The sequence below is a fragment of the Ochotona princeps genome, chromosome 22 (assembly GCF_030435755.1).
Source record: "Ochotona princeps isolate mOchPri1 chromosome 22, mOchPri1.hap1, whole genome shotgun sequence".
Classification (NCBI taxonomy): domain Eukaryota; kingdom Metazoa; phylum Chordata; class Mammalia; order Lagomorpha; family Ochotonidae; genus Ochotona; species Ochotona princeps.
In genome coordinates this window covers 11,020,525-11,034,833 of record NC_080853.1, presented here as the reverse complement: position 1 = coordinate 11,034,833, position 14,309 = coordinate 11,020,525, and the positions used below count along the sequence as shown (strand labels likewise).

At 51.7% G+C, this 14,309-nt stretch overlaps 1 protein-coding gene across 4 annotated transcripts in view; it reads left to right on the top strand.

Moving 5' to 3' along the window:
• The window catches only part of TOX2 (TOX high mobility group box family member 2), a 102,716-nt gene that overhangs the window by 35,920 nt on the left and 52,487 nt on the right, over nt 1–14,309 (top strand). For 3 of the 4 annotated variants that reach the window (XM_004585819.2, XM_058679693.1, XM_036497128.2), the window contains exon 2: nt 9,849–9,914. The exons of the other annotated variant lie outside the window; for it this stretch is intronic. In XM_004585819.2, the coding sequence (XP_004585876.2) occupies nt 9,849–9,914 (66 nt within the window). The remainder of the gene's footprint in view (nt 1–9,848; nt 9,915–14,309) is intronic. 4 annotated transcript variants of the gene reach the window in all.

The window sequence follows — 14,309 nt, the reverse complement described above, 5'->3', positions numbered from 1 at the left end:
CTTCTCTGAATCCCTGTCTTTTTGTTTGTGGGCATCTTGGTTTCCGTCCCATTTGACGGGGCTGTGTGTGCAGTGTGTATATTAACTGTCTCCAAGTCGGGGCTGCTATTTTCTCAGCCTGATGTCCTTTTGATGTTGGTGCCATTCTGTGTCCTTATGCTGCAGATATTAATGCACCGAGATTTGAATCTGTCAATCTGCCGTGCTCTGTGATCGCTCTGAGGCCTGAGCAAGTTCTGCTTCCCCGCGTCCGCTGCACGCTCTGCTGTTTTCTTATCATCTCTGTGCTTAACTCTTTCATCCACTGGAGTAGAGTTCAACGTTGCTCCACAAGAGCGCTGTTTCCTTCTTGTCCCCACTCTGTTTAATTATTAGTCTTTAGCTCCTTGTTTCCAGCTGTTCCCAGTATGACCCTTGGCGTTGTTACCAGCCAGGCTGTGCCACTGGAGCAGATGCCAGTGTCACAGGTGTCGGCTCAACCCACGGTGCCACAGCGCCTGCTACAGGTGTTGTTTTCAGCGTGTGGCCTGACCAGATGTCCTTCCTGTCCTGCTCTCAGAGCTGCAATCGACTCTTCTCCACGTTCTCCTTCAGTGAAGGCCCATCAGTACTTGCTCGCACCTGGCCTGTCTCCATCTAAGGACATCCTCCCATTGCTGCCACGGAGCTGGTGCCTGTACGCCGAGCTTCCCTGGAGATTGGGTCTGTGTCCCAGGTACTGCTTACAGCCTGGCACTTGGCCATTGCAGGTGCTCAGGTTAGGGTTTGGAGACACACCCCTGGACTTTGATGGGCACTGTGTGAAACCCTGGGGCACAGGCTCAGGGTCCTCAACAGATCGGGAGTTGTCACTCTAAACAGGGTGTTCCCAATACAAGTGGTCCACCTGCTAGTGCTGGCTTAAGGGTCCCTGGGGAGTACTAACAGAAGCTCTCTTGGGCCTGGTACAGCAGCCTAGCAGCTAACGTCCTCACCTTGAAAGCGCCAGGATCCCATATGGGTGCTGGTTCTAATCCTGGCAGCCCCGCTTCCCATCCAGCTCCCTGCTTGTGACCTGGAAAAGCAGTAGAGGACGGCCCAAAGCCTTGGGACTCTGTACCCGTGTGGGAGACCTGGAGGAGGTTCCTGGCTCCTGGTTTCGGATCGGCGCAGCACCAGCCATTGCGGTCACTTGGGGAGCGAATCATCGGACGGAAGATCTTCCTCTCTGTCTCTCATCCTCTCTGTATATGTGATTTTGCAACAAAAATAAATAAATTTAAAAAAAAAAAAGCTCTCTCAAGCCCAGGTGGCCTGGATTGAGTCCCCTGCTGCCCCTTGGGATGTGTGGGACACAGCCCAGATCCGGGGCACAGGGGTCAGTGGTCAAACACAGGGGTGTAGCCTCAGCCTGGGAAGGGGCTGGTGTGAAGTTGGGGAATGTGCATGGTGCCCACTGCCCAGGGGATGAATCAGGATAAGAGAGGCCAGATTGTTGCCTGTGGCTGCACATCGGCCAAGTGCGGCGTGCTGTCAGCGCCCAGGCCAGAGGCTGCTTAAAACATAGCACTTAGAGGTCCATCAACTGTGTTTACAAATTTCCCATGTCATGTGGTGCTGGCAGGAGGAAGTGAGCTGGCACTCCGTTGGGTTTTGGGGTTAGATGTGCAAGTGCCAAGTTCAGGTGACCCAGAAAAACCTTTCTAGGTCAAATTACAATTTCAAAAGCTTCTCTTCTTGCCTGCTCCTTTTTTAACCACCTCACGATGGAGCGCTGTCATTGACATATTTCCCTCCCCAGCAATGAAGCGTTTTTGTGGCATGATTGAGGGCTTGTTGTATAGCATGAGGCAGAGCGGCGGGTGGAGTCGGGGGGGGGGGGGAGAAAATATCTCCCACACCATCCGCCCGCTGTCTCAGCCACACTACCCCGCCACCACCACCACCACGCCACAGTCCCGCCCGGCAGGCCCTCCTGCGGCTGTTAGTTAATTGTCTTTGACAAGAATCGGTTTTGGGCCATGTTCCCAGCCGCTCCAGATGAGAGATGATTGTCGGCCATGCCAGGCAGCGTGAGGCTCCGGGCCACGGACTGCAGCCAGCCCTCAGCAGCATGCTTCAAGGAAGAAACGGGCAGGGCCACAGAGGTGGGTGAGCCAGGTCCTCAGAGGGCAGCATGGGAGCTGTGTCCAATCCGTCACTGTATGCCACTGGACAGGCTACTTACACTTGCTTGTTTTCAGTTTCCTCATCTGTGAAATGGGAATCTTGATAGGAAGGCAAGAAGTGGCCTTCCAGGGATGCATTGAGGATTGCGTGAGATAATACCGGTAGACGAGTTATAAGAGCACTGCACTTGGCGGTTAGCGCTTTGCAAGTGTCGCTCAGGTCACTGAAAGGATTGACTGCTATGGAACCATTGTATGTCACTGTACTCGAGTGGTCGCAGCTATGGTAGACGCTATCAGGGATCACTGTGTTCTGCCTCAGGTGTGCAGCGCTCCTCCTGCCAGGATGTGGGTGTCCCTCAGCTCAGTCTGTCTGGGTGCTACTTTGGGAGAGAGTGCTTTGATAACCTCCTCCTCCCTCCCTGGCAGCCTGGATTCATGGTTGGTTCCTTGAGAACAGAATCCTTGTCTCACAGCCTCAGCCTGGGCACCTGTACAGGGTCAGCCTTTACATCCAGGGTGCCCATGGGGCAGGCAGGAGTCCTCTGGTGGTGGCTGCTGCCCTCTGCCCATCCTACCTTCCTGGCTTCCTGGTCAGAGCCTATGGGAGGTTTCACCTCTGGTCTGTTGCTAGGGAAGCAGTTCAAAAACGACAGGTCCCCAGCCAGATGTGCACAGATCCTGATTTTGTGTGCTTGTAGCTCCAGGAGCTCTCGGAGGAGTGATCTCAGAGCTTCCTGCCTCCTGATGGAAGAAGCAGCTTGAATGGAGGCTGACCTTGGTCTCCAGCCTAGACACTATGATAAGGACGACAGTCATCGCAAGCTGTAGCTTAACCTGCTCACCTCCGCACCCAGTTCCTACAGTGCTGATTTCTCAAGTGCTTTGGATGCCATGTGGAAGATCTGGACTGCTTCCCAGCTGGGAAGATGGATCTTGTTGGAGAGTGGCCCGAGCCAAACCACCCTGATCCCCACTGGCCCCTGACTGCCTGACCGGTTGATGCCCAGTAAATAATTGTGGATAAATGAGCTGAGTGACAAGGGGAGGGAAGGCGGTGCTGGGGTAAGATGACTCTTGTCCCAGGCAAGCAGGGACAAGCCTTGGGACTTGGAGGAAACCTGCTTGTACACATGAAGATCTGTGGGTCCCTGATACCCTCTGCATCCCCAGAGAGGTCCCCTGGCACCAGCACAGGCAGGACTAAAGGGGCGCTGGGTGAGCAGGGGGACCAGCTCAGGTCATACACATCAGATCTTCCTGCAGTGGCGTCCAGTGGGAGGCCACAGGGTCCAAAGCCCAGTCTGACAGGGACAGACACCCGTCCCTGGGATGGACCCCTGTGACTATGTCCTGACCCACTTTCCTGCCCAACTCCCTGCAGCCACAGGCAGGTCTGAAGCCCGTCCCCCTCCCTTTGGAATCATTTCCCCCTGGAAGCGGCCAAATGAAAATGTTTGTTGAAAACAACATGTGCATAATTAAAGCTTAATGAGAGCTTGTCAGTTTGGAATGTGCAATTAGATTGATAATCAGGATTGGGAGCACACTCCAAGCCACTTTCCATGGAGCCTAGCACTTGGATAACTTTGGCGGTGAACCCATGGTCATGTAGACCATGTATGAGCCACCAGGGGCAGCAGAGAAGTCACGAGGGCCCGCCAGGCTGTCACGCTGTGCCTGTGGGAGGCCTGTCCAGCCCATCCTTTTGGCTGCTCACGCGGCTGGCGTCCCACAGTGTTGGAGGTGGGTCTGCTGAGGCTGGAGCTAGAATTCCCATGTGCGATCCAGGAGACTAGAGGTGGGGCTGGGGGAGGCAGGGATGAGTGTGGCAAGCCCAGCTTCCCTGGTTGCCAGGAGGATTCGGCCGTGTGAGGAGCCCCAGCCACGCTCATGCCCAGCCTGGTCTCAGGTGTGTCCTGTGGCCTTGGGCAGATCTGCCAACCTCTTTGGGCCTCAGTCATAGCCCTGGGCAGAATAAGAGCAAGAGCTAACTCTGCCAGGGTTAAGAGCACCCGTCAGATGGAAAATCATGTTTTTTTTTTGTTTTGTTTTTTGTTTTTTTTTTTAGGAAAATTGACATTTCATAGTTTAGGGAATAAAATACAAATGTGGGGGGAAATCAGCCCTGAGCTGAACTTTTCTCAGAGAGACCTGAAATTTGTAAATTTTATTTCCAATGACAGAGGCATGTCCCCAGGGCCTTTCCTGTACTGGAGCTGGGCAGTTTGCCTGATGCGACGTCCAGCTTGTTCACCCGCAGAAGAGATGATACAGCGACTGGACGCAGTTGGTGTGAGGATTCAGTCATTAAATGAGAAGCAGCCGATGGCTTTGGAGTGCTTTCTGTACTGTGCAATGTTCTCGGCACTTTCTGTGTAAATCCAAATGACAGTCATATCGGTTTTCCAGAGGAGGAAAATGAAATACAAAATGTGGCTCCGAAAAAAATGGGAGGCTGGTGTTGTAGCAAAGCAGGTAAAGCCACCGCCTGTGACTCAGGCAGCCCATGCGGGCACCAGCTTGTGTGCTGGCTGCTCCACTGTCCATCCAGTTCCCAGCTAACGGCTCGGCAGAAGCAGTGGAACGCGGCCCAAGTGCTTGGACCCCCGCCCTTGCCTCCCACATGGGAGATCTGAATGAAGCTGCTGATTCCTGGCTTCGGCTTGGCCCAGCCCTGGCTTGCAGCCATTTGAGGAGCGAACCAGCAGATAGAAGAGTTCTCTCTACTCTCTTTCTCCCTCCCTCCAGACCCCACCCCCTGCCCCAATTCTGACTTTGAAATGAAATCTTTACAAAAGAAATCACACACTGAAAGCGACAAGTGGGCTTGGCAGTGTGGCCTGGTGGCTAAGGTCCTCGCCTTGATCCCATATGGCTGCTGGTTCTAATCCCAGCAGCTCCACTTCCTCTCTATCTCTCCTCCTCTCAGTATATCTGACTTTGTAATAAAAATAAAATAAATCTTTAAAAAAAAAAAAAAGAAAGCGACAAGCTCAGATTTTGATTGAGTCGGTCTGCCACTGGTACCTGTGCAGAGAAACTCTGTACCCCCTTGCCTCTGCAGGGCTTGGAATTAGACTTCCGTAGAGGGCTGGGCTAGGTACTGCTCCTCTAACATCTGCACAGGCTCCCGTGCACTAGCCCTTCCCCCAGCCTCTGCTTGGGCCTGATGTGTATCTCCCACGAGACTGCCACATAAAACCGCACTCTCAGCAGGGCCCGGGTGGCAGCTGCCACACTCGCGGCTTGTGTATTGTGAGCCGCGTTTTATCTGTGCAGCACCAGCGTTCTCAGGCCTGGGTTGGGAGCAGGCCTCAGCAGTGGATGCCACTTTGTTTCCTCTTCAGATCTCTCGCCTCACTCATGTCTGTGACTGGCTGGGCTGTGAGCTGTGCCTGTGGGGTCTTTGATGTGTATCTCTGAGTGGAGCGGAGCAGCAGCACCCTGTACAGAACAGCTGTTGCTTGGGTACCTGCGGTCAAGGCCAAGCTCAGGAAGGTCTGATGGCTTTGGGCAAGCTCCCAAGCACCCAGAGCCTCATCTTTCTCATCCCTTCCATGGGTCTGGTCCTGGTAGCCTGGGGGTTTCCAGAGGTACCCAAGGAGATGACAAGGGACAGCTCTGGGACAAGGTAAACAGTAGGCACTCACTGGCCGGTGCATGTGGAAGCCCTGGATGTCATTGCCCGGCCACTTCACCTGTATCCTGTGCCATGTCGTTTCGAAGTCACCATTTGCAGGGCGCTTTTCTTGAAAAATCTCCCTTCTGTGCTTCTGCTTAGCTGTGATAACCTCCTCCTGGCCCTCGCCACGCGTGTCCAATGAGAGGCTGTGATCTAACATCTTGTCATCTAACAAGAAGCTTTTACAACGCCGGTCCTTCAGATCAGAAGCAGGAGCTGATCTTTGCAGGGGCTGGGGGAGTGTGGAGGCCTGGAGACAAGCGTCTTTGAGAAGCAGGAGAAGGTCCCAGGACTGGCTGTCCCCAGAGTATGCAGATGGTTACAGATCACTTGGCTGTGATGTGCTCACCTGGGTGATTGCAGAGCAGCCCCTGGGCAGTCATGCTGGTGTTGTGAGTATTTGCTTGCAGCTTGGGACGATGGCTGCAAAATCCAACCTGTGTTTTCCTTCCTCCGATTTGGAGAGTAAGATTTGATTCTCCCACCAAAGGCTGTCAGCTTCTCTGAGGGGTTCAGGACTCCTGGAGGAGGGATGCTGTGCCATGGTCATTACCGTAAGCCTGGCTTCCGTCCTAGTGTCTGGTGCACAGTAGATGTCAGCTCCATGAACAATGGCTGTTGCTGCTCCACCTCTAATTCTGAGTCTCTTGATTACTGGTTCCGTTTGTGAGTTTCCAGAGGGCAGCTATAGTTCCATTGTCCCTGGACACCTGTTCTTTAGCACTTTGGGTTGTCAGCGCATGGTACGGAAGAGGCACTGCCTGCTCTTACCTTGTTTGCACATTCGTGAATCCCATCTGAGATCCAGACAGGACGAGAGTAGGTGGGAGAAGCTGTGAGAGCGGGCAGGGTCAAGGTGGAGAGGGTGACTTGGAGGAGGAGGGAGAGCTTCAGGCTAAAGGAGAGAAAGTCAGCATGGGAGTGATGCAGATCATGTGGGAAAGGTGGAGAGAATGTTCAGAGCTGACATGAGACTGGTAAGGGGATACAAGCCGAGAGTGTAATAATAGAAGACTGCCTTCATGGAGCATTCATCAGTAAGCACTGTGTTACAGGTAGTAGTTAGTGTCCGACATCTGATAACAGACATCAAGACCTGCTGGGATGGGAGTCGCCATCATGACTGTAGGATAGGTGGGGATGCTAAACCAAGAACTTAAACCAACGCTGGTTCAGGTTCAGGAATCAAAGAGCTGAGTTTTCAACACAGCCTTCCAAGGTGAGTCCAAGAACTTGGAGATGTACAAGCAAAGCCAGAGTGAAAGATAGAGCTGAGAATGAATTTCAGTGGGTGGAGAAAGGGAGGAGGAGGGCGAGGCAGGCTGCTGATGGGACAGCCAGCAGAGAGGAGGCACCGAGGCTCTCACAGTGTTGAGGACACAATGGGAACTGACACCCATGTAGAGCTACCACGTAAGTTTCTGGATATGAGGCCCAGCAATGTGGAGTCCCTGCAGGGATTTGATCTGAGGAGGAAAGTACTTGCCTGGAGCTCCCTGGGGATGGTTCAAGGTTGCAGATGAGGTGGGGAGACTGAGCTGAAAGCTGGTGTAGGTGACAGGGTCATGGGAGATAGGAGAGAAGGCATCTCTTGCCATGCAGGAGGACATGTCCTGAACAGCAATCCCAAGCAACTAGGTTTATCTCCCCACTATCCCTCCCATCTTCCGCTGCCACTTCACCCTCATCCAGCCATCCTGTGTCATCCATCCATCCATCTCCACATCTCAACCTCCTCTCTCCTCATCCCCCCTTCCCCCATGCCATTTTATTGATAATTTACAATTGCATATCGAGAACATGTTGAAATCACAGCACTGTGAATATATTGGTTTAAATAAGATGTCATAAACTCAATTTCATCTGTTTATATAATTAGTTTTTAAACTGTAGAACCAGACAGTTTGAATAGGTGGTTCATATTTACGACTTGAACTGTGTTTTCTTGGACAGTAACATTCAGCATTCACCCATCCATCATCTGCTCATGCATCCATCTCATCCATCATTCATCCATTATCCAGCTCATCTCATCCATTTCTTCTCCTCCCTTCCTCCCTTCTTCCCTTCCATTCATCCATCCACCCAATTACATCTGTCCATCCACAAGTATTTCATTTGTACCCATCATGAATCAGTGACTGTGGGTTGTAGAATGAGGGCCCAGGCTTGGTAACAGAGAATCTACCCAAGGTGGCTCGGATGGAGCTAGTGTCTGATTTTCTAAGGCTGGAACTCTTTACCTTGGCTCTACTGTTTGCTCTGTTTCCTTAAAAACTGAGAAAAGACTTTGGGGGAACATGCGCTTGGGTTGGGTGGGAGGGTTGTTGGAGTGTCTCTGGGGCCGTCACAATGCAGGAGAAACAAACCCTTTCCAGACCGGCATGAACCGTGTCCCTGGTGGCTGTCAGGAAAGGGTTAGCCCTGCACACTCGATAGTCGCAAAAATGTGGGTTCTTTCTGATTCCAAAAACTCATTTCCATGACAAAACTGCTGGGAAGAGAAGATGAAGGCCTGGCTTCTGAGGAACAATCTTCCAGCTGTAATGAGGACTGAAGATGGCAATGGGAAAAGGAATTATAATTAGAATATGAAATGGGGGAAATTAATCTAGTCCCGTCAGTGTAGGAGGATGCTCTCCTGGCATTTCATGGAAATTCTTAGGCTGTTGTTTCCCTCCTCTTTTTCCCCTCATGTTTTAAAGCAATACAGAGGTGGTGTGGTGTGAAAAAAGTCTTTGGACCAAGCAACTTATAAATTTTGAAATTTGCCCAAAGTTGCAGTATGTCTTTGCCTTACACGTCTAAGTGTGTACAGTGGCTGTTTAGGCTCCTGTCCATGGGAGCTGCATCCCCCACAGCTGCAGATGCAGGGAGGTGCTAGGCTGAGCTTACTCTGCTTTCCCGGGCATGCCTGCTATGGCATCAGGCACCCACTCACCTACAGGATCTCTGAGATGTGCGCACACTGGCTTGCCCTGTTAGGGTGGCTTGTATCACTCCTGGGTGTGGGGTGTATGTGGTTAAATGCCATCTTGGATGCTGCGCCGTGTGTGACGTGGTTCTGTGGAGCCTGTGTGTCCCCGCACCTGTGCAGTCATGCTCCTTTGTGTTCAGCATGCGCTGTGCAGTGGGTGCCCGTGCAGGTGTGCACAGTAGGAGGAGTAGGCCTTGTTGTGTCTGAGGGCAGAGGCAGCTCTGTGATTTTCCCCCTTGGCTTGCATTGCTGGACTGAATGCCTGTTCTGGACCAATTCCTTGGGTTTTAAACAGGAAAGAAACAGTTTCTTTATTGGTTTGTTGTGAGACTCACTCGAGGTATTTTATATCAAGCATTTTGTTCAGTCTAGAAGTATATTCACTCATTGACGAAATGTGTGTTGATGGCCTGCTGTATGCCTTGGTGACTCACACACACACACACACACACACACACACACACACACACACACACTGGTCCTGACCCAGGAACACATGCTGAAGGATGCATGGTTCTGACAAAGGCCTTGTGCACAGCTTTTCCCTGCTCCTCTGATACATATGCCTAGCTGTGAAGATACCCAGTGCCTGGGTTCGATTCCCAGCTCCACTCCTGACTTCAGGAGTGTGCACACCCTAGCAGGCAGCAGGTGGTGGCTCAGGTTGGGTTCCTGCTACCCATGTGGGAAACTGGGACTGAGTTCTGGCTGCCGGTTTCAACTCAGCCAGTCCCAGTCCCAGTCCTAGTCCATCTCAGACATTTGGGGAGTGAAGCAGGAAAACAGGCTGGTAAGAGACAATGTGAATATTCTAACAGCTGTTTGGTTCTTCATTCATTGATTCAACAAACATGTATTGCCCTCTACTCTGTGTCAGCTACTGCTTTTAGGAGCTGGGAGGCATCTGTGACTGCCCTGACCTTGGCCCCTGCCTTCCAGGGCCTTTGGTGCCCTAACCTCTTCCGGTGGCTTCTCTTTGGTGCTGCTTCAAGAACGGTTTAATCAGAGCTGCTTCTCTCTCTCTCTCTCTTTGTTCTAGTTTGATGGTGACAGTGCCTGCGTGGGGATGAGTGACGGAAACCCAGAGCTCCTGTCAACCAGCCAGGTGGGTGCCCCGGCCTCCCCGAGTGGGAGATTAAGTGTGGGGCTGGTTGAAGCCAGGCTGCTGTTGGAGTGACAAGGGGAGGGGTGCCAAGTGGGTAGGGCACAGCCCATGGCTGACTCTATTCAGAATGGGCAGGACTCTGAATTGAGTGCCCTTGAAAAGGAACCATCCAAGTGGGACTGCACAGTTCCCTGGGAAGCCCCTCTCTGGCCACTGTTGGTCTGGAGTGGACGTCCAGGATCCTCACAGAGCTGGGAAAGCGTGTTCTGTGTGTTTCCCATGTGCAGATGGAAATTTCCAGCAGCAGGTGAACAGGGGTGTCCCAAGCTCCGTGAGGCCACTCACCTCCTGCCATCCCACGTCCCCTATCCGGGCCACACTCCACACCTTAGCCAAGCATGATTCTCCCATTCACCCAGAGTTGTGCAAGGTTAACAGATATGGCACCAAGGGGGTGGGTGCTGGGCATCTCTGGAGGGCTTTATCCCCTGGCCTGGCTTGTGTGTGTACTAGGGTCACAAATGCCAGTAGGGATGCGGTTTTCTGTTGACCCTGCTCTCTGCAGAGTTCATTTATTTCAGCTGGGAGCTGCTACACCGCAGACCGTGATGCCCCTGGGGCCCAGAGGAGGCGGGTCGTCAGTTGGAATGTGATGTCAGTGAGCACCCTCACAGGCCAGGTCTGTGCTTCCGGCTGGGGAAGCAGGAAGCTATTAGCTCACCAGCATTTGTGTGCTTTGCTCTGTGACAGGTCCTGCGGGACCGCGGATAAGCACCATGTGGCCTGTGGGCCCTGGAGAGTGTGGCCAGAGAGGAAGCCTCTACAGTCCTGGGAGGGTCCAAAAGCACCGCTGCCCCCCATCTCTGGCTGGACGAGGGTGCCTCTGATAGGGTGAGGTGTGGCCTGACAGGGGCTGCCAGCACACCCCTCTAGCCTGTTCCTGTGTGGATGCTGTGCTGCCTTATCAGAGATGCCTGTGTGAGGTAGTGGAGCTCTTAGCCAGCAAGGCTGCTGGTCATGGATTTATTTATTATTTATTGGAAAGATAGAGTTACAAAGAGAGAGGGAAAGACAGAGTTTTTCCAACTGCGGATTCTCTCCCTAAATGTCTGTAACGGCTAGAGCTGAGCCAGGCTGAAGCCTGGAGCCAGGAGCTTTTTCTGGGTCTCCCATGAGGACACAGGGGCCCAAGGATCTGGGACTTCCTCTGCTGCTTTCCTAGGCCATCAGCCAAGAGCTGGGTCAGAAGTGAAGCAGCTGGGTTTCTAACAGGTGCCTCTATGGGATACCAGTGTCTCAAACAGCAATTTAACTGATTAAGCCACAGCACTGTCTCCCCTCACCCCCGCCCCGCGTGGTCATTTTGTTAGCATACTCTGAGGTGTTAATGGCCTGTAGATAGCCTGGAAATGTGCTTATATCAAACAGAGCTTACACCCAAACATCTCACCTGGGCCATTCTGCTACCTGTAGGTGCATCACGTTAACACAGGGAGCCTGAGGCATCCTGCAGAGCAAACCAGCAGCTTAGGCCCTGTGGGCTCAGAGGTGCTGTGTCCTGACTTGGGCAGGGAGCAGGGCACAGTTCCTGGGATGGGGAACTCAGGACAGCAGCCTTTGGGGTGTGGCAACTGAGGCTCAAAGCTGCTGAGTGCCAGCCCAAGGTGGCTTGCACAGGGAGCAGGGCACAGGTGGTGTTCAGAAAAGCTGCACAGACTCACTTGCCCTGCCTGTGGGGGGCCCGCCCGCACCAAAGCCTGCCACCAAGTTGCTTCTAGCTCAGTCTGTTGATGGAATCAGTCCCGGATTGGGGTAGCAAATGGGGACACCATACCTCGCGACAGGAGACCTGCAAAAGCATTGTGGTCTTTTTGCAGAGTACCATTGGTGGAAAACAGGGTCATTGACAGAGTTCCTGCTGATTCTGATGAAAAAGCACTTAAGTCCTTCCAGTTCTACAGCTCGCTCAGTTTGGTGGGACTCTGCTGGCCTCTAGTCCCTAAGGCGGCGAGGTGAAGGCTGCTCTGCAGTTTCTCCAAGCCTTTCCTGCTTGAGCACGCTCTCGCTCTCTCTCTGTCACACACACACACACACACACACACACACACACACACACGACTGCTTCTCACAGTGTCTGCTAAACTACAGCAAGTGGGCTGTCCCAGTTCCTTGTTTGTGTCACCAGAAGTAAATGCTTGAGTCACGGAAGGGAGCCTCTTCTGGCCCCTCTTGCTGTGTTGCAGCCCTGCCGTTGTGTGCTGCTTCCTCTGATGGGAATCCCCTGGCCTGCTTCCTGACAAATGCCTGTTTGTCCCTTCAGTGGCATTGCCCAGGTTCCCTCGTTGCAGCCTTCCTGGTGGTTGTGGGCAGTGTGGCCCTTGTATGACTTTTAATGCTGCCTGCGAAAGTGGTCAGGGTTTTCCCCAAGAATTATGGAAGGTGAGTGTGTGTGTAACAGAGACGGAGGTTGATGGAGATGGAATAGCGTGATGGAGTTTGCTTTTTAAAAGTTAGTGGCAAGAATGAATGGATGCTGGGAGACCGGGGGAGGGGCAGTCATTGCCCAGGTGCAGGCTTGCGGGGTCCTAGGCTCTCGCGGGAGCAGGCCACATGGGAGGGAGAAGGATCTGAAATGTGTTTTGAAAATAAAGCTGTAGGTTTTGACCCTGAGGCTGGAGAGCGAGAAATGGAGTGATGGGTGGGCACTCTTGGTGAATGCCCTTTCCCCAGTGTGGGCGTTGTACATCTTTTTTTAAAGTATGTTTTTACTTCCAATTGAAACGCAGTAATTGAACTCATTGGTGGGGGACAATTCGACATTCCAATGCTTGTATGCAATGAGTAATGAACACATAAGAACAAGAGTACCCATCACCTCAAATATTTATCGCTAATATGATTTGTGTTGGAAATATCAAAAATCTTCTCTACCAACTATTTTTTGAAATATTTGAGCGTATTTCAGAAGGCTCGTGGGAAATGGAATTTCAATATTTTGATATCAAATAAACTTCACTTTTAATATCATGTTCTGCAAACCTCTGAAAGTACCCTGCATAACGAACTGTATCATTGCTGTTAACCGTTGTCATCCTGCCATGCCGGAGGACATTTATAACTCATTGCTGCACCCAACACAGTGCCACGGTCTGCTCCGGAAAGACCTGGACGGGTGCGGATTTCATGAGTCACACCTGGGTGATCTGAGACAGTCAGACTTGCACATGCTGCCTATGAGATGCTCAGACAAGCCCAGAGCTCACAGGAGCAGTGTGTTTGCAAGTCCTCAGCTGGTGGTATTGAATCCTTGGGAGTGAATGAGATTTCTGGAGAGAGAGGAAAGAGACCAGTGAGACACCAGGGAGTCCAGCGCTGAGCTGCAGCATCTGAAGAGGAGAGGAAGACTCTGATGCAGACCAAGAAGAAGAACGTGGAATTGTAGCAATCAAGGGAAGACTGTTCCAAGGAGGAAACAACAGTGTTGACTCCACGGCTTGCTCCTTCTCAAAGGATCACATTTGAAGTAATCAATGACTTAAATGTATTCAAGGAAGCCATATAAGACACCAGCAAAGCAGACTTTAAATTATACTTTATAACTTGGGTGTGAGGAAGGCGTTTTGATGTCTCAAAGCCTTAGACGGAAAGACCAAAACGTTTGGCCATAGACCAAACTGACTAAAACATTGTAAGAAATATGAAAAGGAAATATGAAAGATTGGGGTGAGAAAAGTATCAGCCATGGAGTAATGGAGAGACCTATCTCCTTAACAAAGGGAGAATCTCTAGAAGTCGATTCAAAAGGCTGATGGAGAAAAGTGAGAGAAAGGAAACAAGAGTGCTCACTTCTGCCCGATACATGCAGAAGTTCTAGAACAGGGCCAGAGAGAAACATGGTGCAGTACTAGCAGTTAAGGTGCTGGTTAGGACGCCCACATCTGAACACCTAGGTTCTACTTAGAACACAGCTTCCTGCCAGCACAGACTAGCACACAGCAGGTGCCGGCTCAAAACCTGCCCACCCCCTGAGATTGAGGGTCCTGGGTTGAGTTCCAGGTTCCCAGCTTGGGCCTCCACCCAGCTCCAGTTGCTGCAGGCATTTGGATTAGAGGGTGAAGCAGTGGATGGGAGAGTCATTCTCTCTCTTGCCCTCCTTCCCTCCCTCCCAAGAAATAAATACTAAATAATGTTTACCATCTGTCACCTTTGGGATTGACAAAGATACGGAGGTTTGATCACATTGTTGGAATTCTTGCAGGAACCTGGCCCTTTTACGGACTGTTGTAGGAGATGGGGAGTCCGTTGACTTAACAGCTAAAAAGGGACAATTGGCAACATCTAGCAAGACTTCAAATGCATTGCTTTTTTTTTTTTTTTTTGCATTGCTTTTTAATT